This window comes from Ambystoma mexicanum, chromosome 3p (genome assembly GCF_040938575.1).
Source record: "Ambystoma mexicanum isolate Mex_15411 chromosome 3p, UKY_AmexF1_1, whole genome shotgun sequence".
Taxonomy (NCBI): Eukaryota; Metazoa; Chordata; class Amphibia; order Caudata; family Ambystomatidae; genus Ambystoma; species Ambystoma mexicanum.
Window position 1 is genome coordinate 1,030,098,555 of NC_090925.1, and position 24,621 is coordinate 1,030,123,175.

The 24,621-nt window shown below is 45.0% G+C and overlaps 1 protein-coding gene across 4 annotated transcripts in view; it reads right to left on the reverse strand.

Annotated features, from left to right (window-relative positions):
- ARHGAP40 (Rho GTPase activating protein 40) overlaps nucleotides 1-24,621 on the reverse strand; it is a 645,040-nt gene that overhangs the window by 307,684 nt on the left and 312,735 nt on the right. Inside the window, exon 1 of one of the 4 annotated variants that reach the window (XM_069652369.1) lies at nucleotides 1,084-1,411. The exons of the other annotated variants lie outside the window; for them this stretch is intronic. Within the exon in view, the coding sequence (XP_069508470.1) occupies nucleotides 1,084-1,124 (41 nt within the window). The 5' untranslated portion in view covers nucleotides 1,125-1,411. Of the gene's footprint in view, nucleotides 1-1,083; nucleotides 1,412-24,621 lie in introns of those variants that run through there. 4 annotated transcript variants of the gene reach the window in all.

Genomic DNA, 24,621 nt, shown 5'->3' on the forward strand with positions numbered 1-24,621 from the left:
GCAAAGGGCTATGATGCAACATGCATACGCCCCACTTATCCCAGAGTGAAAAGGTACATTATATATACACATACATTTAACCGTGAAAACTGATGATTTCTATGCACAATACTAGGCCATACAGTTTGGTTTCTGGTCTAGGCGTCCTTTTCAGTTTGATGGTTTCATTTTTGCAGCACCATGTCAACTTCAGTTTGCTTTTGGTGCCACATGGACACTGTAAACTAAAACCCTACAGTGTTACTATGAGAGCCGAGAGGGCCTCATTTCTATGTATGCAATATTATGCTGTTAATCACCTCATATACTGCGCCACTAACCACTGCAGAGATCTTGCCGTGCAGAGGCTGATCCAGATAGTGGTGTATTGCAGCCCGTCCTAGAATAACCATGGTGTGGTCTTTGGGAACAAGGACACATTGAGAGAAGATGGGGAAAGCAGGACAGAAACAGAGATGTGCTATTTAGAGTAAATGAAGTCCCTTCTTCTCTTTCTATCACATGCATGGCACCGTTTTCCCAGAGGATGGGTAGTGTCCTTCTGTGCTATACTGATGGCAATTCATGTCTGATCCAGTGCGTGTATGATGCACAAGTCTTCAGTATCTTCCAATGACCATCACTTTTTTTCAAAGTGTGCTAAATGATCCAAAGGAATATAACCATCTCAACATTCTAGAGTCTCTGGGGCACTAGGGAGTCGGGAGAATAGTTCTGGGGCAACCTGCTCGTCTTAGACCCCTTAACATATGGGTCTCCAGATGTTTTGGACTACAGCTCCCAAGATCCCGCATTTCGGTCGAGCACTTAGAAGCAATATGCATCAGCTATTAGCCATCCCAACGGATACCGAGACTGGGGTCATTTACTCGAACATTTGATTTTAACAATGCAATGTAAACATGTATTCAATTTAGCTGTGAATAAAAATGATTAGAACTCAGGCAGGCCAGGTGCCGGGATAATCAAATACCTCGTAGCCTGGGTTGTGGGAAAATAGCATCCCTAGCCACTTGTTTGAGTACCTTTCAAATGAAGTACTATCTAATAAAGTAAAGAAAAGCGAGGAGGGCGGGGGCTTACATTCTGAACGCGTGCCTGTGCTTCAGCTTCCTCGGCTCCATGACGCAGTGTGAGCCGCTGTCCCCTGTGCATCCGCTGCTCGGTAAAATACGGCGGGCGGGCTGGCTGGCTGAGGTCCTGTCTGCTGCGACGCACTTCCACCTTGTGGAGTCCTTCGCACGGTTCTTCCCCCTCGGTCCTCCTCTGCATGCTGGGCTCTCTCCTCCCACTAGGAGACAAGTGTCCGTAAACAGAAGCCGTAGGTCCCCTTTGTGGGCGCCTGGCCCGGCTCGAGCAACCCGAGGACCGCTCGCGGCTGCGACTTCCTCTTCCACCGTGTACCTTGAACCGGTTAAACTGATCGTGCTCCAAATCCACGATTTAATGTGAGCAAGCGCTTAGAGGTTTATCCCGTAATGCACACGATGCACAAAACAACCGACTCAAGGCCGCGGCAGTAGCACAATTTGAGGGAGTGCAACCAGAGAAGTGGAGTGCACACAGCATTGTGGGGAAAGGTGGCTTCTGTGATCTCAGCCCGGGGTAGAGTGGTAAAACACAGGTGGTAGCCAGGGCCCCTTTTCAACATGCTTGAGGAACCCGTGGGGGGCATTCATTATAATGGAGATAAGGTTAATAGCAGCCAGTTATCACGAGACGGCGAGCCAGCAGGGAGCGTAAACACCGACTGCCCACTGTATAGGAATGATTCCTCCTTTGTAATTGGCCCAAGTACAGGGAGCCCTTCTCTTTTGGCTCATCAAACTCTCCCTCGAGCCTCTGCCAGCAGAAAGAGGCAGTTACAAGCACTAATTAGAGAGGTCCTTGAGGGAAGAACGGGGAGCTGCAACTTCTATGGTCAGATGGAGGGCTCCAAGAGGCTCAGTGACTGAATCCAGGGTTGTCGCCAAGGGCAAATACCTGGATCAGGCCACTATTGGTAAAGGTTTGGAACACGTGGCAGTAGGTAAGCAGTTCTGTGGCGATGCGCCCCGCCCACCTCCTCTGCCCACCCCCTTGCTCTTCGGATCCTCAGGCAAAAGCAACATATACAGTCCAATAATTTTAGACCCTCCTCCACCTGCTGTTCCTTTTCTCCCTTTTCCTCCTCAATCCCCAGAGTTCAGCCCTCTGCCTATTGTGTTTCGGAGGCAGGAGATGTGCACTAGCTGAGAAAGTTAGAATGTCCTCTTTTCCAAGACTTCTCGCTCTGGACTAGCACAGCACCCCTGCATACGATCCACGTGAGCAGAGGTGGGAGGGTGGATTCAGTCTCTTTGGGGATACCAAGATCACGTCTGTGTCAGATCCTTGGATCTTCGACGGTGGCATCAGCCACACATTGGGCACATGTACACACACCTGCAACCCCTCTGTGACATGTACATCGTTCCCGTTTCCAGAGTAGCCAAACTTCAAAAGACCTCTCCTCAGTTGGCGGCCCCTCTCCAGTCATGGTTAAACCAGGCCGATCTTCTTAAGGGTCTTCCCCTCAATTTGACCTTGCCAGCAGTCATCACCATCGATTCAAGTGCTCAGGGTCGTGTGCATTCCTTGGGACAGAGGCAATGGTCCCCAACAGTCTCACCACTTTTCCAACTGGAAGTCATCCAGCAGGCTGTGATGGGATTGCGTCTCGGATCAGGTCACAGTCAGCGTGAGTCTTAACAAAAGGCGATGGGTTCTCCCACTATGCCACTATCTCGCACCGGTTGAGTTCCTGGCCAGAGAGCAACACGTTCTTCACACAACAGGTGAGTCCACAACACCCTGGCAGACTCCCATCTCGTCAGATGGCCATCAGTTTGCCAACATTCAGCTTAGTCACTCACCACTTAAGCCGACTAGACGTGGTCATGTATGCCACCCAGCTCAACCACAGACTGACTTTGTTTTGCTTCAGGTGTCCAGTAGAAGGGAGCTGGGCAATCCACACACTTGCAATTCCCTGGCTTTCCAGATCCCTCCCATCCCTCGGATTCCCATGATGTTTAGGCAAATCGGACTCAGGCAGGCATGATTACTAATAACCTGTTTCTGGACCAGGAGAAGAACGTGTGAACCTCTCCTGCACCAGCAGGTAGCAGCCGATCCTCTTCAGAGATTCCCCCCTCCGATCTGGCAGAAGGAACCTTAATCTACAGCTGGCAATGGGGAACTTGAACATGGAGAGAGAAGGCCTTAGGCATCAGAGCCTCTCTACTTCCCCTCCCATAGCATTTTAAGCATTCATGAGAAACTTAACCTCTGCCCTTACGACAGACACTGGGGTACCCAAGTAACATGGTGCTGCAGGAAAAATCTGGTTCCCTTCAGCTGTGGTTCCACAGAGATAGCCAGATTCTTGCAAGACAGCGTCCATCTGGATTTCAGTGGGCGACCATCCAAGCTTTCCAGGCCAAAGAGAAGAGATCCAGATGACAGACCAGGTCTCCAGACTCCTAAAGAATGTTTTCATTTCCGGACTGTGAAGGCATCATGAAGTAGACAGACACACAAATAGAATTTGGGCTATAAACATTTATGAACTAAAAAGGGAGGGTTGGAAAAGGCCTAACTTGCCCTTTGCTAAGGTGGGATTTCCCTTTCTAAATAAAACTAACAATAGTCTGTGTCAGGAAGTCCAAAGCAAATGTCTGTGTCCAAAACATACATGCCCTCACATCTAATTGTAGAGAGATATCAATCTCCCTAGAAAAAGAAAATGCTGTATACTGTGTCTCACTCAAGGGTGCCTCATACCCACTCCCAAAGTCTCCTCCACCAAGTATCCTCCCTTGCATATCCACCCCAGGGTCAAGATCTGATAGGGAGTCTTTCTCTGGCCACCTGGGAGGAGGATATGTTGGGGGAAAGAAGTGAGGGTGCCCTCAGATTTCTCACAGGGCACAGATCAAATCTCTGGCCCATCCATGGGAACTCCATCTCTGGGTCCCGCAAGGCCCTGTATTCAAACCTTGGCAGCAAGCAGACATTAAACATCTGATTTTAATGTCATAAGGGGCAGGTAGGGAGGGCGATGAGGAATCCATAGGAACATCTATCAGCAAGAACATTATTGAGAGGCAAGTCATTTGTTCTTGTAAGAGATTATTTCTTCCCACGGTGACTCATCTATGATGGACACCCAAAGCAGTATGTAAATATGGAGAGGGGAGGAAGAAAGGACACGTCCTAAACAAGACAACTCTGGAGGACTGTCCTACCAAAACGTGCACCCTGGCCCACAAGGGAATCCAAGCCGTAGTGCTTCACAAACATTTGCAAACAAGCCCATGTCGCAGCCTGGCAGATGTCCAGCACAGGGACACCTCTCTGCAGGGCAGAGGTGGCAGCCACACCTCTGGTAGAACGGGCTCTGAGACACTCATGCACATCCTTTCCAGCCAGATCTTGCCATTCTGAAATGCAAATAATTATCAACCTTGACAGAGTCCATTTGGGGACAGCCCTGCCAGAAGAAGCCCCAGTGTAACTCACAAAAAGCAGGTAATCTTTCCTAGTGCCTCTTGTTTGAGAGACATAGAACTTCAGGGCATGCACCGCGTCCAGCCGATGGAATCATTGCTCTGCCTTTGAAGGGCAAGGCAAAGGAAAAAACACATGAATATGGATCTTCTGAGAGAGATGAGAGTCCAAGGCCAAGTTCGGCAGTATGGGGGCGGGTGGCCTCACTCTCAAAGTCAACTTCTCTTTAGAAAAAAACAAAGAGGTAAAACAGACAACACCTGGAACGCACTTACCTGTCTCGCGATAGTGATGGCAACCAGGAAAATCACCTTAAGGGAGGGCAATCTAATGGAACAGGAGTGAAGGGGCTCAGACTGCATAACAGTGAGGACTGAACAACAAGTCCTGTTCCCTGGACCTCTTGAACACTGAAATAGCGGCAAGGTAACTTTACAATGCCAATCTGTTTGGAAAATCGTCTACCAAGAAGATGTTTTACCATTATGACTCCTTTTGGAGTTACCAAACATGTTACATAAGTGGAGGCCACTTGGCTCCATGTCAAGTATTCGTCCAGCCTGAAATGCAATTCAAACATGATTGAAAACCAGAAGCTGTCACACCCAGCAAAACATCAAGACGTATGAGGTGCTTAGTATCATCGGCTTATGTAAATAATGAAAATCCATAGATGACACCATTGCAGCCAAAAGTTGAACATACAAATTAGATAGAGTGAGGGGGGGCAACAAAGAGCCCCGAGGAGCTCTGCACACCAAAGGCCTATGTTTAGCAAATAAAATGGGGAGAGGAAGATGGATGGAGAACTAGGGGACAGGAAGGAAAGTAGCCCAGGATGCTACTTTTAGCCAGGCATCTCAGTAAGGCAGTAAGGTCCGGTGTATAACAGAGTTGAAGGCTGCTGAGAGGCATAGCATGACCAAGCACATAACACCACCAGCATCTAAGATCAACCGAATATCGCAGAGCAGCCACGTGAACAATTGAAGACTGAAAACATGTTTAACTCTGAAAAATGAGCAAAATAGATATAAATGCAGTAGACAGAAAGGCATAGAGATGTAAATGCAGGAGACGTAAAGACATGTTACCCAATTTTCAGAGCTCACAATTTGACCTGGCTGCTAGGCAATGGCAAGTGATAATGGACTCTTGGTGAGTAACAACTTCTACGCTGATGACACGCAACCCTTTCTTTCCTTCTCTTCCTTCACATCTGACCTCCACCTCACTCTTTCTTCCTGCCTCACGGCCATAAAAGATTGGATGTCATCCCACTTTCTTTCCCTCAATACTGACAAGACTGAGGTGCTTTTCTTCCCTCCTAAAACTCTCGCCCGTTCTCCACCTCCCTTCATCCACTTTCCACCTTCCAACCTTCCAATATCTTCCCATGCCCGCAATCTCGGCCTTAACCTAGTCTCCTCCCTCTCCTTCTCCAACCACATCTCTCTAACCTCTCGAGCCTGTCGCCACCACCTCTACAACAACCGCAAGATCCGCTCCTCACTCACATTCCATGCTTCCAAACTCCTAATCTCCTCCCTTACTTTCTCCCGCCTCTTCTACTGCTCCTCTCTGCTCTTTGGACTCCCTGTCTCTCACCTAACTCCCCTAAAATCCATATACCACTCCTCTATTCGTACTCTGTCTCCTCGGCCCTCGAGACTCTTTCTTCATCTCTCTCTCAACTTGACTGGCTTCCCTTCCTCTCACAACTGAAATTTCAATTCCTCTGTCTTGTCTACAAATCTCTCCATGACCTGGCCCCCCCTATCTCTCCTCCCTCCTCTCATTTTACTCCCCCTCCCGCTCTCTCCGCTCAGCAAACCTCTACCTCCTCACTGTACCCCTAGACCCATGTGCCTCCTCACGCTTCCGCTCCTTCCAACTATTGCCCCCCCTACACTGGAACACCCTCCCGCTCTCCATCCACTCCACCCCTACCTACTCATCCTTCTGCCACTCCCTGAAAGCCCATCTTCTTCACTCCTCCCCGACTTCCCTTCCCTACCCCTCTCCCCTTCTACCCTTGTCCCCCTGCCTTCCCCTCCATCCTCTTGCCTTCCCCAAATTGGTAACAAATACCACTTAGGGGCATTGAGCACACCAGATCACTCCCCCTTCCCATTCCCTTCCCCCTTCCCTCCCTCCCTCCTTCCCCGCGATCTCAAATCTGACACCGTAACTCACTTCACCTACCCCCTCCTCTACCTTCCCCCGCTCTCCTCCCCTTGTAAATTGTTCTACATATTGTTCTAATTACCTGTTTCATGTTTGTAAATAAGCTTCTCTCACATTTTGTACCTGTTATATTGTAAAGCGATTTGGCTTAAAGCGCTATATAAATTCAACAAACAAACATAAGAAATGGTGTGCTGTGTGCATGTAGAGAATTGAGAGGTTGAGCAAGTTTGTATACCTGGCAAATAGTTTCTAACTTGAAATGTTTACCCCCGCATTTGTTCCCACAGTCTGAGGATATTATACATCTTCAACTAAATATGTGAACATTTTAAATAGTTGTGACTGACACAATTTTAAAACATGGCCTGTGTAATGGCGTAATGTGCCTTCTACACATGCCAAAATGCCAAAATGCCAAGGCCAAAAGGTGCTAGGTCAACAGTTAGCTACCAAGACCATGTCTGGGGAGAGGAATGTGTCTTTTTGCAGGTGTGTGGTTTGCGTTGGAGGGCTCACTGACCAATGGGGCAGTTGCCAAGGTAACACTAAGCTATAAAAGCCTTCAGCTGGTCCGTGGAAGAGTGATAGGCTGGGTTTTATGTGATTGGTAGATGTCTGACACAAGCTTACTCAACAATAAGCGCAAGGCTGAGAAAAGAACAACTGTGCACAAGAGCACCAGGGCAATGCAGACGATTGAGAGCCAGAAGGGCCAGACATGCAAAGCATTGGGCCAAAAAAAAAAACCCAGAATGAGTCCCGAAATGGGGACCAAAGAAGGAGAGCAGACCAGAAAACAAGATGGCAGATGTAGAAAAAGCAGAGTCCAGTAATGGACTAGACATGGAGACCTGTGGAGACACTACGCATCCCAGTAAGGACTTGTATGAAGGTACATGTAAATCTGCAATAGATTTAAAGGTTTAGGCAGCTCCCAACCAAGTGTAAAGTACGTAGGTTGTATTGTTTATCAAATAGGGTTCAAGCAATGTCATTTTTATTTGTGGAATGTGGGAATTGGAGAAGCTCAGCTGCCAGATGCAGGCATTCGAAGAAAATAGAACGCCAACATTGTTTTGGTTGGACTAAAAGGTGAAGTAAATGCTTTAATAATTGTGGGTATTCATTTTTGGGGGCAAATAAAAAAACTCTTGGAAAATGTCAATGATTTTCATTTAGGCTTTAGGAGCCAATAAATGTCTACCAGAAATCATGAGAAAAATGGCTGAGGACAAAAGATCCTTAAGAGTTTCGGACATTTGATATCTGAATTCTCGTATGTATTGTTGGGTTTCTGGTTTGGAAATGACATTCATTTGATGCACATCATTTTTATTTTCTCTCTTTTGGTTGTCTTGATTAATTTAGCAAAAGAGCCTTTGTGTAAACCATATCATACTTCACTAGGGGGGCTCCGCTGCCCTGGCTTGGTCGCTTGTAGGGATACTCCCACCAAGAGCTTGCCTCGTCCACTCCCTGCCCCCTTTGGAGAATTCGAAAGTTCGACAGTATACAAGGAAAGTTGGAGAAATGTGGGAAGGAATGACAGCAGACCCATATCTTTAGGGCATGCAATGACCCCAATTCAAAGATTTACGGTACAGTCAATTACCACTTACACAAGTTCATCACACAACTTCATCAGTTAATGTCAGTTAATAAACTTCAAACTCCTTAGGAATTGCACTTTGGACAGTATACCATTAAAGTGGGCTAAATGTGGAAGGGAATGACACCAGAACCATGCCTGTAGGACATACGATGACCCCAATTTCAAGCTTTACAAAAATCATTACATAAAAACATTAAACAAAATCGTCACTCATGATTTTATATTATCGGGTGGATTAAAAAAAAAAAACACAATGATGCACACTAGGAGCTCGAGTGTTAGTGTTAGGCAGAATTATATGCAGTACCCTTTGGGAACACCACACACAATTAAGACTACAAGTGACAGTACAAATTCACCTTTGGTACAAGCCTGTAGTACACAGTAAAGTGGTAGCGATGGCTGAGCAGCCAGACTTATCTCAAGAGTAAGTGAGCAGTATCAATAGTTACAGAAAGGACAGCAATTACTATGATTCAAACAAACACTGACTCAAGGTTTCTGAGTAAAAGAATATACATTTTTTGCATATCAGTTGTATAACATCTCACTAAAGTAAATCAGTTGAAAAATCACACTCTTAATACGCTACACCACACCCAATAGATTCTGGACAAGTTAGGCTCAAAATGAAGTGTGAGCAAAAAGGAACTCAAGCAATTTAAAAGGGAGGGAATGACAAAGTTAGGCAGACATTGAGTAACACCAACAAGTAAGCAAGCAGAGCAATCTAGAAAAAGGAACTACAGTGAGGAAATCAGATTCAAACAGGGCCTGGCGCAAAGTCAATGGGTCAGAGTCTTTTGCTCAAGAGCACATAGTTCAGGTTAGTTCGCGGTTAAGTCTTTGCAAAGAGTTCCGGACGAAGTTAGTCGGCAGAAAAGTTTGTTTAAAGAATGGAGAAGGACAAGCCCTCAGATTGGCAAAAGGTTTCATGCACTTTCACGGCGGCTGGACGAAACAAACAACCGGATTTGAACAATACTTTGGAAATGGAGAAGAAGGCTGTAGCTGAGGCGAACGTTCCTAGCAGGTCCTGCAGGCTCACGATTCCTGAAGCAACTGTCGGACTGACACGAAGTAGGAAGACTGGCGGGTCCTGCACTGTCCAGGGAAGAAACTAGCAGCAGAACAAAGCAACAAATAAAAGCTGCACTCCTTAAAACGCAAGCAGGGTCCGTTCCTCCTGGCTATCCGGTTCACTGTAGCTTTGTACAGCAAATTCGACCAGAGAAGGGAGCCTTGCTTGGACTTTGGGTGAACTGGTTGGTCCCACCAGCTCAAGGGGAGAAGATTCCTTGCAGATCTTCCCTGTCATCGGAGTATGAAGATTCAGACCTGCAGCAGGACTTAACCGGGCGGTTCAGTCGTTGTAGGAGTCCTCTTCTGTCAGCTCCTCTTCGGTTCTCTCGTTCCAGTGGCGACTCTGCCTTTCCAGCCCCAGATACCTGCTTTTTATGCAGTTTTCCCCCATTCACAGAGCCTGGCTACCAATCACACAGCAGGGTGGCTGTCCCGCCGGGACAGTCACCACAGCCAATCAGATCAGAGTGCGACATGGGTCTCCAAGGAGACCCTGTGCACAGAGTCCTAAACCCCTCCCTCACATCCTGTCCCCCCCAGACATACAGGCGCTTCTGTGTAGAAGCCTGCAAAAGATTGGCGAACAAAGGAACCAAACCTGGTTTGGTGCACAGAGTAAAACACGAGAAAGACTTTTACAAAAACAAATGGTGAATAAACCCAACTGTAAATTGTATAAAAACATATATTGTCTAGCGGGTTTAAGTTCAAGGCTACCAAGATAGCCTAAAACAATACCAGGGTTATTTAAGATAACCGCGCAAGGAAAAATAGGGTAGTTACCACTGCCACCAGCCAAGTCTTAATGAAAAGGGAGCGAAACAATACTCCAAGAGAATCAGACAACAAGGGATAAGTATTATACCTTTCCAGAACTCTATTTAAGATAGATTGTACTGGGTCTGTGAGTTTTAAAAGAGACTAATAAAGCAATGGCAACTTTACATGTTTCTGGGAGACAGTAGTCACTCCCAGAAAAATGGAGTCAAAGTCTAAAAGACAACCCTGAATTACTGCACTGAGGGTGCTGTGTAACAATAAAAGGATGATGCCTATGGAGTAGGTGGGCTCCACAGTCTAGGAACACAAGAAAATGTTAAACACACACAGCAAAACACACATAAGAGCGGGAAAAAAGGCTCACACTCTTACCAGGTGAAGAAAATAAATCCTAGAAATCCAGTAAAGCTGCTGAGGGACTCAGTAGGTAAGGGAAATTAGCCATTCTGGAGAATTCTCCCCAACAGTTAGTTCCTACAAGACATTAAGGAGGCCATTGTTGTAATAGTGTATGTGCTGCAACTAGGAGCTGCAACTCCTGCAGTGTCACAAGAAAAAACTGTAAAGGCATACAATACAAGCTGATTCTTGGGAAATATAATTCTTAAAAATACTCAAGTGAACCCTAGTTAAGTCTTGACACTGTTAGGATCGGGGACAGAATCGCCATGTCGGTCCCCGCCCCCGCTCTTACCTGCTCCTCCGACGGTGTCACGTCAACGTAACAGGATTCCAGGTACCTTTCTACGATGGTACCGCTTGCATTGGTGGCTGCAGGATGCCAGTAGGCATCCCTAGGAATCACAATCTCGGTCTTCTCGAATGTGGAGACGCCGCAAGTCATGTGACTTACCACGTTTTGCTGGGGTCCATTCCTCTAATATATTATATCGTCCTTGGGCGCGAACCGCGCTACAAAGTCTTGGAGGCCGTTATCGCAATGGCCGTTATTCTTGATGACCCAAACCCATGCATCCAGTATTTTGTATTTTCAGGTATTTATTAGTAGGTAATTATCTTGGGGCCTGGATTATTCATTGGTGCTCCTGGTTAGGAGCCACTCACCCACAGGTAAGGATATTGCTACAATGCTGTCTGGCATTGGGTGTATCTTTTGCACTTTAATTTATCTGCATTAATAATAAATATCATGTCTGCTCTGTAGCTCCTGAATCCATCATCGCTTACTTCCTGAGTGGCATGTCACGTAGCACTCCTGCCTGGGGTAATTTATCTCACATGTTGTTTACCAATCAGTGGGGCATATTTCCTTGGGTAAAGGGTAGTTATGCATCTTGACTCCTGAGGAATGTCAGTCATACGCTCGATCTGACCAGCCTGACACACTACGCGGACAAGAGCCCACCCTGACATTACCACACAAAACTTCACCAAAAGAAGTTAGTTTGAGATTTAGTTAAGTGATTATTTCGTCAAGCTTGTCACGTATTCTTGGCCTCCAGTTAAAGCAGATTACTTTGTGATTTAGGGGCTTTATCTAGTTGTTTTTATATAGCGCTAGAAACCTCGCTGAAATAACAGTTGATATTATTATCCCACAGCGTGGTACTCAATTTATCGACCTTTGAAAAAAGAAGGGCTGAGTTGGCACTGTTGGTATTCGAACCCGCATCAGCAAGCAGTGCATACATGTCAGAACGAGCACCAGATGGCTGTGCTATCTGACCGGCTTTATCACTAGAGGGAGCACTTCGTTAGTACTATTACTCGAAGCTATTCCAGGACAAAATGTGGAGATCGATTCCAAAAATACAGAGCTTCATCCAGCGGAGTGTTGCCATCATTCGAATGCAACATGTTATTGAAACCTACACAATTATAAAAATGGTATTTAGATGCGTGCGACTGGTCCTATGACCATATCTGGAATGAACAGTTATGGCTGGTGCTTTCCCTCTAGTAGTAGACTCGTAATATGGGCTCACAGGGACAAAGGGGGTGATGAACTTAAAGAGTTATGCATTTTTGAAAAGTCAAAACAAGCATGATACACTGAGCAGTGGGCAGACGTTTGTGCATGCTGTACTGCTTAACAATTGTGTTCAGTAGTAAACAATGCAGGCAATGTAAAATAAATGGTCAGTGTGGTCCAGTATTAAGGAGAACTGAAAGCAGGAACATGTAATTCCAGACTTTTGGGCGAGGATGTGAGCGTTTCGGTTGGTGAATACGGGAAGGCAGCTGGCACAGGGAGGAGCCAGGAAAGCACATCTTGCAGGGGCACTCTATTCAGATTTTAAAATATAGTGTAGCTTTTGTTGTTGGGCCTAGCACTGCCTGCGACAGCAAAAGTTCCCAACCAGTTAAGAAGTTGGGAGAACAGCATGCGAAAGTTAAGCAGCAAAGGATGGACCACATTTGGCCTAAAATACCAAGGACTACCGATTTGTCTTACCAGTTAAAACACCCAGCGTGAGCGTTTGCACAGTCAAACCACAAGCACTATTCCCCCCCTCAGCTGAATTAGTAAATATCTCTGTATTTGCTGTTTTAAGGTGTGGTGTTGTGTAGTTTTGATCTACAGTGGAAAAGGCAATCTCACTGTTCACTCAATTCCTTGCTCATGCCGATTAAGGGAAAGAATAGCAAAAAGAAAAAAGTAGGATTAAGAACTCTTGAACCATAACCTCGTCCACTTGGCATTGGCTTCTGTGTTGCACAACACACAATAGCATGTACGGAATGTGTGAGCAGAGGAAGATGTAGGAGTATTGCTTTTCTTCATTAAAGGGACGTTGATGAGAAACGTTGCAGCTGTTCCTATGGTGGAATGGGCTGGAAGACAATTTAAAATGGGTACATTCCCTCCCTAGGGGTCAGGGAAAGCGGCCCTCACTGGGAGCGACTCTCCTCTGTGGGACAAGGACTCCCAATTCCTTTAAGGAACTCCCTCCAAGGGACATCATTTCTGCCATATGGGAATAGAAGAGACTAATGTTACGATTATATGGCCGACAACCAAGAGTGAGACCACTTTCACACTATTGGCTCAAGGCAATGCTGGAGGCCAGTTGAAGCATGCTATGGATGTACAGCAACATGCCCTTTTTATGTATGCGAGCGTGAGTATGGAGACGAAGAATCGTGAATGGGAAAGAGAATCCTACACGGAGGCAATTCCCTAGCGTAGCGACGTCCTGGATGGGCGGAGCCACACTAGAGCGCAGAGCCTGCGGTAGCGTGGAGAGAAGCGAGAAAATGCCAGAAGGCCAGCGCCGAGAGAGGCGACACAGCCGAGCGAGAAACTGAGACAGGAAAACTGTCTTCTTTAGTAGTGCGACCACGGTGCAGCCGTGGTGGGTTAGGGACCCAAGAAACGGCACAGAGACCAGGAGGGAACAGAGGAAAGAATCCTCTGTTCCAAATACGAGAAGCCAGGAGTTTTCTGTACCAGGCAGCATTAAAAAAGCAGGCACTAACGGGCCGAGAAGGGAGGCCAACAGCCATGGCCCCACTGGGACGCCAACCCACTGGAGCACGACCAGAGACACAGAAGGTAACTGGGTTTCCAGGGGCGGAGGGAGGCGAGTGGAGCCCCACGGATTGGGAGAAAGAGGATTAACGGAGCCGGAGAAACCCAAGAGATGAATATGTAATAGAAATATTGAAACAAACAGCGCTTAAGAAGCACAGAAAGCCAAAGGAGTTTGGACGGCCCAAGAGAGATCAGAGACATTTGGGAAACCCCAAAGAGAAGGGAATCTGGAGGATACCACCAAGGGGGGGCATGATATAACCCTAAAGAGACATTTGGTAAATCCAAGTGAACCTGGAGGGTTCAAGCAAGTGAATCAAAACAAAGACAAGGAAGAGAACAAGACGAAGGTAGTGGGAAAAGGTTAAGGAAATCATTCCCAAACAAAGGACTAGAGACATTTAATTTAAAGAGTTGCCATTTTAAATGAAGAGTTTAAAAGGAGAGTGGACACCTTATTGATCCTGAACTGTTTGTGAAAAATATCTTCAGAGCGGGATTCTCTGAACATTAGTCCAAGAAAGTCTGAGTGAGAAGGCCATCACACCTGGGCTCATTTTATGTTATTTGAATTTAGTGGTAGGGCGAGATAGCAGATAGGTTTCGGACCGACGTCTGCCTTTTTTTGTTAATGACTGACAAGCAAGTTTGCTTTTATAGGTAGGGAAACCTCTCTTAGAAAAAGGGACTGAGAGGCATCTTTCTTTTAGTTAACATTAACACATTTAATCTATCATTCCTGAGTCTGTCTCCTTTTGGATCCGCACACATTTCTAAACAACTATTGGCCAGCTTGTTGTTAGTACCCGACATATATTATTAAAAAAAGAGGGTGTTTGCAAGAAGAGGTCTGAAATGTATTGCTGCTTCCGGTTAACTATGCTTTGAATGTGAGCAAATCCAAAGAAGATCAATTCATAGGCTTCAGCTATGTAACAATGACCTCAAATTAAACGGGATAAAATGGGTAATCCCAACCTACTTTTGAATTTGGAACCAAATAAAAAAAATTGAATCACAACTGTAATGGTTCTAAACCTGAAAGATAACATGCCTTTTAATATGCAACGAGAACATTCAAGTTTATGGCATGCTCTATAAAATTACCACTATTACTAATGTCATTGTTTTTTCATAGGATGGCAAATGATTCTTCTACGCACTGCTGTAAAAGGCCTTCCCCCCTCCTCTATGCATCAATCTCTTCTCCATTCAATGGCTTCCAATAGCCACACACTAGCACCTATCAATCAGCCTCCATTTGTCAGTGGATTTTATGGAGAATCCCGCAGATCCCTCACTGAAACCATCTTTAAAGTTGCCTCTCAGGTGGCCGGGGAACAGGGATTTAATTTCACCAAAATGCCAGGAGTAGTGGAAGTAACAAAACACAACCCTTGACCTCTGATGACATCACAGAAGTTATGTCATTTGACCCCACACCGAAGTGACATCACGGGAAGCAATGGAACACGACCTTCCACCCCTTCGCAAAACACAAAGTAGCATCACATAGCACGGTTTCCAAGTACACTACAAAAACCTTGGTTACAATATCACTGTAATATGATCTACATTTCACACAGGAATGGATCAACCACGGATCATTAATATCAGTGTCTATAGGCCCATATTACCAAATTAATGTGAACGCAAGCAAACGTCCAAGGCTAAACGATAATCATGTGTTATTATATAGTACTTCTGTTAAGCGCTTCATATAGAATAAATATACATACAAGATCATCCAACCTGTGTTTATACTCATTTATCAAACTCAGCGGGAAGAAAGGCTTAGTTGAACTTGCCAGGAGTCGAACCTGCAGTTCATACACACATTGCAGCAGCGAGTGCTCAACCCACTACTACCAGAAACCCAGCCATTCCATTTACAGAGAGCCACATGCTGCTAGGCACAGCCCAGGAGCCTCAATTAAAAGAAATTTAAAAAAAGTGGTTTTAAAATATTATTTTTAGCAGTAGCAAAGGACCCATAAATGATGTCCCTGTCAGGGAAGGGAAGAAGCTTCCTTATCCCAAACCTGTGGGTGTTTCACTACGGGAGGATCACCTGGGTGGAGACAGTGCCCAGGGTAGTGAGGAGATTCCATGGGATGAGACACCGAATAATTCCTCTGACAGGAAGATTGTTACCACTGTACCTAAAGAGGTTATGGCTTACTGTCATTTTAATGTCTCTCAACCTCATAGGACATCTAGGGTGTAAACCCTAAGGTTGTAACACCAAAGCGTATTATACCAAAAGAAAGAATCTTTTTTATCCCTAAAATCAAATGCCCCCCTCAATACCAATGATGCACTACAAGGAATGGCGGAAATATTGCCTTCTCTAAATCATTTTCCTCCAATACCGTTAAAACCTACTGCACCTCTGTTAAAATTACTTAGGGGATTTAATTTACCCTTAAAGATACATGAGAAGTAGAAAAAAAAATAAATAAAAAAAAATCGAACTTTCTGAAAGTAAACTACATGTCCCAGAATCCCTTAGGGACTGAGACGAAGAAGAGTGCTGAAGAGGCATGTAGATATAGAAGACAGCCAATTTGGCATAGCAGCCTATGCAAGGGTCAGGCAATTAACATTAATGGCTTGCACCTGAAACCAACTACCCCACCGATGAGGCATAAAAGGCTGCAGCAGGAGAGGGAAGAATGAAGGAGCTGGAAGGCTGCCAGTAGTAGCAGAAGTAAAAGAGCACGGGGTTGGTAGTTCGCAAGTGTGATCACCTAAAGTACGCCCGAGTGTGGAGACAGCAGATTTCACCTGCAAGTTCTGACAGGGTCCTCTGTTCTTTGCTGTGGCTGCACCGAGAAAGGCGTGCTGAGAGTGAAGGATTTCCCAGGTGCGCCTAGTGGCTGTAATTGCAGAGCCGTGACTGGGCTGAAGCCTGAGGCCCAAAGCAGAGAGCAAGCTGAGGGAGAGAGCAGTGAAGGAGACTCAAATCATGTGTTAGGATCTGAGACACCCATGCTGCAGAAGGGTGTGGGTCCCAGATGTGCCCAAAGCTATAGCAGAAGTGGAATAAATCCGGAAGGTGAATCAGCCCGCAAACGCAGTGTTCCTAAAGTCGGTGAGTGAAGCTTGACTTTCAGGTTCACTAGGAAAACCTTGCTGGTAACGGTTACCAGCTCTAATGTGACTTGCATAAGAGTAGAAGCAAATATAAACTGTTCGCCGTTGTGAAAAGTCTTGCTAACAATGGAAATGTATCAAGGGCACTTCTTGTGAAAGTTGTAGTGCGCAAGTTAGAAGAAAAGCATTTCATTTCCCATGGTTGAACTATTAATGTTGCCAGAGTTGTCGCATTTCTCTAATTAAAGAGAGAACGCTTGCTAAAACATTCTGAAAACCCCAACATAGACTTTCACAATTGTTATAAGTACTTACAGCATCAAAGGAAGGTCACGTGTGGCCAATTGAGATTCCTGACAGGAGTTAGAAAGTGTCTCTGTGATACAAGCACTTACATTTATTTAAGGTTACAGATCTACCTAAAAGAGTGGTCACGTGAGCCTAAATCTGTTTCTCCTTTGAAGACTGAACCTTGTAACATTAAGAACAAGTATTGCTTAAACCCAGAATCTGTTGTACTGCCGAAAAAACAAGCATTACCCAAACCAAGAGGCAAACCCTTTATATGGTGAAGCAAGCCCTGTTTAAATCTGTTCACCTGATTTGCGAAGTTGTTAGAGGTACAGTTTCCTCTGATACAAGTGTGACATTGTTATCTGAAGTTGAAAGTGTGGCAATACAGCTTCACAGCAGCTACTGGAATCAAGAAGGTGTGAATAGGGCTGGGTAAGGGAGATGGGTGCTTGTAAAAAGATTGAGCAAATCATCTGTAATTCTGAGACTGCTGAAGCTGAGAGAAAGTCAGTCTTCAAGCAGAAGCAGGTTGTTCATGTGGCAATGAGACAGACAGAAGAGGCTGCCCCTTTCTTGCAGCATAGGACAAACAGTTCCTTGGCTACCTGTAGAGGTCAAAGAGTCTTGTTTTTATATGTATAAAGTTCAAGCAGAAATACCAGAACTGTGGTTGTGTATAATACGGTCAGTGAATGTTATATTGGTTGATGTAGTGGGATACTGTGCAACAAAGGAGTCTGTTCCCACAGTCACAGTAATATAAGGGGGTTACGAGCAAAGCTACAACCCAAGAAGAGACATCCTGACATTTTGTTACGGAGAATTCTCAGAAATGTGCTAATTCCTCTCTACCTTAAGAGACCCCCAGCTTTTGCTGGACTTTAGGACTTTTTATCTCTAACCTGGAGAGAGTGAGACACCGTTCCCACTCTCTCATGTATTTTTCTGTTATTTGGACTCTGTTTCTTTTGACTTCGGAGTCTGACAAACGCCATAGGCATCATCTTTGCATTGTGACACACAGCACCTTCAGTGCAGTGGCACAGTGAAGTCTCAGATTTCCCAAAGGTGTAAATACCTTCTCTTGGTGAAACTACTTTTTCCAAGAGCAATGAAGTGAAATTGACTTTACTTACATTTCTTAACTTTCTTGCCCCAGCACACACTATCTTACCATAGGGTGCTGGAGGGGTTACTTAGTATCCCTGTTGTCTAATTTCTCATGTAACAATTGTATGTTACCCTTTCTACAATTTATGGCTGGTTGCAGAGGTTTACTTTTTACTACCATTGTGTGTTTTTACCGCGGGCTGCAATTGCAGCTGCAGTGAGCCACCCATGGGTGCCTATTTTGTCAAAATGGCCTCGGTCTTCTTTTTTTGCCATTTCTTATTGAAAAATCCTTCTTGGGATTTACCCTGCGCGCCAAACCAGGTTTGTCCCTTTGTTCGTTTTGTCTTTGGCAGGATTCACGAGTGAAGCCCGCCTCTGGCTCCAGTATGTCTGGCAGGGGCAGGAAGTGAGGGAGGTGCCCGAAACTCCCTGTGCTTAATACCCTTCGTTACAGGAATGCACCCAAAGGGGATTGGCCGGCTGGCTGTCCTTGAAGGACAGCTGCCCTGCTGTGTGATTGACACCTAGGCTGCAATGAATGGGAGAAACCTGCATAAAAGGCGAGGCTTTTTGGATTTGAAGGCAGAGTCAACCACTGAACGAAGGAATCCGACAAAGAACTTGGTAGAGACGCCTGCTGCAACTCCTGGACCGTTGGTTTGCCCAGTGAAGCTCTGCTGCTGTGCTGAAGCTCCGAATTAGTTTTGACTAGAGAAGCACTGCAAGGACGACTTCTCCTCTTGGGTTGGTATGCCCAATCAACCCCAAAGTGAACTCGTTTGGACATCATCTCGGAGCTAGCTGTACTTCCACTGCTGCTGCAACCGAAGTGCCAGGGAGAGGAAAACCAAATCAAGTGGATCGCTTTTAAGTCGAACCAGAGTGCCAGGAAGATCCTCTGGACTTCCCTGAAGCAGGACTGGCCAAGACTGAGCCACCTCAACAGAGTGCTGAACCCCAGATGCGAGGAAAGCCTGAAGTGCTATCCGAGAACCAAAGTGTTGCTATTTGATGTCAGATGCGAGGAGCTGAAACCGCGAAGTGCCGCTGAATTGAAGTTTTCCCATTGCTGCTGCCACCGACCTTCCCATTGCAGTGCAGTAGTCCCAAGACATCCTCCCTCTTGTCCCCACGACTGAGGCCCAAGAACACAAGGATCTGCATATCTGTACAGGAACAGAAGCCAGCTGGAACCATTTCTTCTAATCAAAGGTACTGTAAAGTTAAGAGGACTTACCTCTTGTGGTGTAGCCTTACTTGTTCTCAGTTGAGACTTGTCTTGGTTAACCTTGCAGAGTTGCTTATAGCTTTGCCCCTCACAAACCTCCCAGCTTGTGGCCCTTCAAGTGATTTTATTTCTATAAACATTTCTAAAAACATTGTTCAAGACTTTTACTTACTTGCAAAGAAGATCTTCAGCTCCCCTAGACTTTGCTCAACTAACATTGGCTGTTCTGGCTCCCTGGAGAGACTCTTCCTACCTCTGACTTTGTGTTACAGGAAAAGGTCAATTTACTTTGCATTGGAGGGGTGAAAAAGTACTTACCAGTTTTATTAAGTATTTGTTAACATTTGTTTGATTCCCTAACCTTTGCACCAAACTCAGTATTGCTCTAAATCTACCAGTGATAAATCAAAGTCCACAGTGTCCTAGCTATACAAGTCACCTGAGAGTGTAGGAAGTACCTGTGTGCCATCCCCAACGGGTATCATCGGATTTAGAAAAGCAGAGTGTATTTTGAAGTGTTTTGCTCCTTCTGAAGAAGGCTAATAGAACTGACTGTTACATAAATTAATAATAGTTTAATCAAGAAACCTTGAGTGTAAGAGTTTATTTGAATAGTTGCCACTGTGAATCTCTGTGTAACCACTCTACTGCTCACACTGACCCCTCTTGAAAAAAGCCTGGCTGCTCAGCCACGCTGACAACCTTTGTAGTACAGACTTATGCCAAAGGTTGGGTTCCTATTGCCAGGAGGTCAAGGTTGCTGTAGTCTCCCAACGGGTACTGAACCCAACCTTGCCTAACACAATTATACCAAATACATTGCAGAAGTCATAACCACTTGTAAAGTTGTAGAGGGAGAAGTTGTTAACCTATTCTTTGAATTTCGACAAAACAATTTTGGAACGAGGATATCCAGGATTACGATTGGTGCTATTTTCTTGGCTGGAAATTGAAGGGGATCTTTTCAACTGGAAGCTGAAGAACTGTTACCAGTGGGTTTGTGTTTAATGATTATTTGTTTTATTTGGAACTTTCAAGAACTGGTTCAAGACTTTCCTTTTCCTTTTGAACATTTGGGGAAATTGACTTTGGACAATCCTGGAGAAGGAATTTACCCAGGACAGGTGAAGGTCATTCAAATTACTGGTTATATGTTGTTCGCTCTTTCATGTTGTTCATGATTTACTTTTGTTGTTTAGTGTGAGGGTCAGTTTGTTTATTTTAGAAGTTATTCCATTAGCCTTTAGACTAGGTAGGGAATTTCCTGATAGAGTAGGATTAGCAAGGATTTATTTGAAACCTTCTTTAATAAAATGTTTGATTTTGAGAAAAACACAAGCAGTTGTCCGCCTCATTACTGAACCCTCACAATTTCCACCCAGCTTGCTCTGTTTTTTTAAGATGACAATGCTGAGACAAAACAAAAACCTTCTGCAACAGTCGGTTTAATTTTAACGAGTATCATCATTATTTAATGGTAACTCACAGAGAATGACCCGGGTCTCTGCGATTCCAGAACAACCTTAAAGTCAGAAGAAATGGTCTTTGGTTTTTTCAGTTTTACTCAAAATATATCAGATCATTATTGTTGGCATGTCGTTATAAATATGTTAACGCTTTCCAACTACCTGATAATAACAAGCCTGATTAGGTCCTATGTACATCTCTATAAAAAAGCAACGTGCCACAGAGTTTACCCCTAAAAGCTAATCAATAACCATTAAAGAACCTCTTTGATTCTAGCAACTGCGAGCCAGTTGAACCAGTCAGATTGCGCAACTTTATTTAACTATAGCATGTTGCTATGGAAAACAAGTAATATCCTGAATAAATAGGCTATGTACACAGAGCTAAACAAAATATTGAGTGTTAATTGCAAGCTACATGTGTAGCAACGGAAACAATAAAGGGAATAAAGGATACTTAGTTGACTGCCCTTTAATGCAACTTGTTCTACTCCACTGCTGTCTTACTTGTATCACTCCTCTGGTGTGATCAGGTCAGAGGCATCAACAACATGGCCCTCCTATTGGGATGCCTCACCTGAAAGGGGCATCAGGGATTTAAAAAAATGTGTTTCCATATGTGTGGAATTACTAGCCGAAAGATAGTATGAATTCAAACAAATATACCTGTGTTTTAAAATTAGAAAAATACATTCGACCTGCTTTTGGGAATAAACCGTGTATCCCCCAAAAGCAAATCAACAGGATACGTTTACAATCTAAAAATCCTTTCTCTACCAACTCCTAAAAATAGCCAGCGAAACACTACCAACTAAAAACCTTATCTGGTTGCACATATTAAAATGATGTGCATGATATACAATGTTGGCTGTCATTTTGGATGGTATTACATTTCTTAGCTCAATTAGCAGAAAGGGCCACACCCAATTCTAAGGCAGTGCTCCCTGGTTGGCAAAGGGCACTGTGAAGCAAGGTAAAACTTCCCAGGAATGCTCAACACGCACTGCTCATTCATAGGTTACGTTTGGATGGCATTCAGGCACTGTGCAATGGCATTTATGGTTGTCATTTCCAGCTTGCACAACTAGAGTCGGGACTATTTATAGATGTGTATACTTGCACAGGTGCACTTGCTAAACACATTAATGAACAAAGGAGTTTTGATTTGGCTGAAGTGCAAACAGGGATTGTGGGCATTTTCATTTGAAGATTGTTTTTGTTGTAAATTCCGGTGGCAGCTGTTTCCTCCCATTTGCCAGTGGCAGTGACCTCTGTATCTGCAGCTCAAACAGAGATCATGGCAAAGTAAATCACCTCTCATAGAACTCATTTGTAAAGTGTTTTACAATTTCTAAGTGGGTCTACGACAAAATGTGCATCTTCTGTAAGAGTAGGTGTGTTGCAGGGTTCGAAATTGAGGGGAGCTGGGAGCTATTTGGCTCCTGCTTGTGGCCTAAGAGCCTGGTTAGCTTGAAACCAACACCAGGAGCTACTTTTGGCTCCCCATGCCAACTGATGCCAAATAAACACACCTATGTGGAGTTAACTCTGTGCATTTGTGATAATCTATAAATAAGCATTATGACACATCACATCTATATGACATTTAAAGCAAAAGCGGTCATACATGATGGACAAAGTGATATGTTTGCATCTTATGCAGAAGTTAGATTTGCAGAAAGCTATGTACTAGCTCATGGTTCTTCAGTGGTAGCTCCCAGTCACTGGTTAATACTGGATACCCAGGAGCTGATTTTAGCTCCCGATTGATCCCTGTATTACATGTAATATTTAAATGTAAGATTGACAAACGTGTGCAATGTTTCTAGAATGATTCCCATTATGCCTACATGTTATGTTATTGGCTTTATATATAGGACGTTCTGCATTTTCATGGGATAAATTCCCACTTGTGTTTTTCCTTGCTTGTTTTAGCATTTTTAAATATCCCATTAAAGTCAAAAACAAAAAGTTGGTGTAATTTCTTGCACTCCTCTCTCTACCCCCCCGTCCCCCAAGCCCCTGTACTTACCACCTTTTCATGCACTTGCACGGACGGATTGTCACAAGGCCAATATAACCATTTGTTGTTGTACTTTTGTGGTTGCCATATCCGCCCCTCCTCCATTGTGTGTTGTGGCACCTGGAAACACTTGTGTATAGGCGCCACACGAATGTCCAATAAATAAATAAAATAATGGCCACAAATACAGATTTTAAATTAATAGGATTCCCAGTACTCTGCAACGCTGTATGTGAAATAAAGTCAGACTATCAGCCAAACTCTGAAAAAAAAGGTTTCCACAAATGATGAGATCCGCTAACACATCTCATAATTTGTGCCAATATGCTCCTTTCCTCAAAGGCACACATTCAAATGCCTTTTTTACCACCATTGCACAACGCAGAGGGCGATCAGCAAATGTTCAAGTGCCTCCCATATTCAAATACGGGATGAGTTTTAAAATCTACAGAAAACAAATCCATCCTTTCGGCACGATACGGGCCAGCAAAGGGCAGTGCTATGCCCCGCCCATCCCCGACACGATCGAAGAGAGGTGTAGCTACCCCACCCGTTCCGGCCTCAAAAAAACTTGCCTGCATATACCCACCAAGCTACTGCTGTTGGGTGGCATCAGAGAAAGAGACTCCATCCTTAGCTTTGGATATATGCCCATGGCCACTCACCAAGCAACCAAAAAAACAAGGGTAGATAAGATTATAGAACTGGTCCGAGATTTCAAATCCAACTCGGTCCACACCATTAGTCAAGGACCACTGTAAGAAACCTGAGGGTATTCTCACTCCAAAACCCATTGGATCCTCTTTGCAGGTGGCCAGGGAAACGCCATCGCTATTGGATCCCGGAGCAAGGGAGGGTCACCTGGGTGGAGGGTCCTTGGGGACTGGCAGTGGGGTGCCCTTGGGTGAGACATGGTATCCCCCCCATTTCCTACTGACAACCAACCCAACCTTCATAGGCGGTTATTAGCCAGTTCCCCCCCCCCCCCCCGCCCCCATTTCTTCACAATTGACACTTGACAGTACAGGGACTAAGAAAAGGCAATTAAGCACAATGAAGACTATGCTCTTTTACCACTCTGGGTACTGGGACGACGATGATGCCTGCTAAGAACTGTAAAGGTCAGGCATGTCCCTGTGATTGTGGTCCGGTAGGGCTAATTGAACATTCACACCTGCAGCATGTCAAGGGGCTGCAAGTGTATAAACAGAGGCCCAGCCCAGTGGAAAGAGCGACAAGGGTAACAGGAAAAGCAGCAAGGAGGCCAGTGCAAGCAGCTGGAGCAGGACGCCGAAACGCTGGGGACTGGGGAAGAGAGGCGGTCCATGGAAGCGTGGCATGGGAGCTGGGACTCCCTGGAGCAGGCTGAACAAGGTGAAGGGAGCTGTGTGGGAAGGCTGCTCCTTTCCTTGTTGCTCAAAGTGCTTGTTTCTCTGTGTGAGAGGACCAACACAGAGTGTCTGAGGGGTAGGAGCTGGCGCCCTGACATTAAAAGCAGAAGGCTGTGTGATCCGCACTGCAACAAGAACTGTTAAAGCGACCAGTGAGTTTCTAATGAATGGGAAACCTGGTGCACAAGTGTGTGAACTTTATTAGTTGCTGAATACTTTATATCTGAGTGTTCACATGCCTTAACTGAGCACGCTTTCGAAAGTCTCCAGTTCTTCATTGTCAATTACCAAAGAACTGAGAATACTATGTATCGGAGTG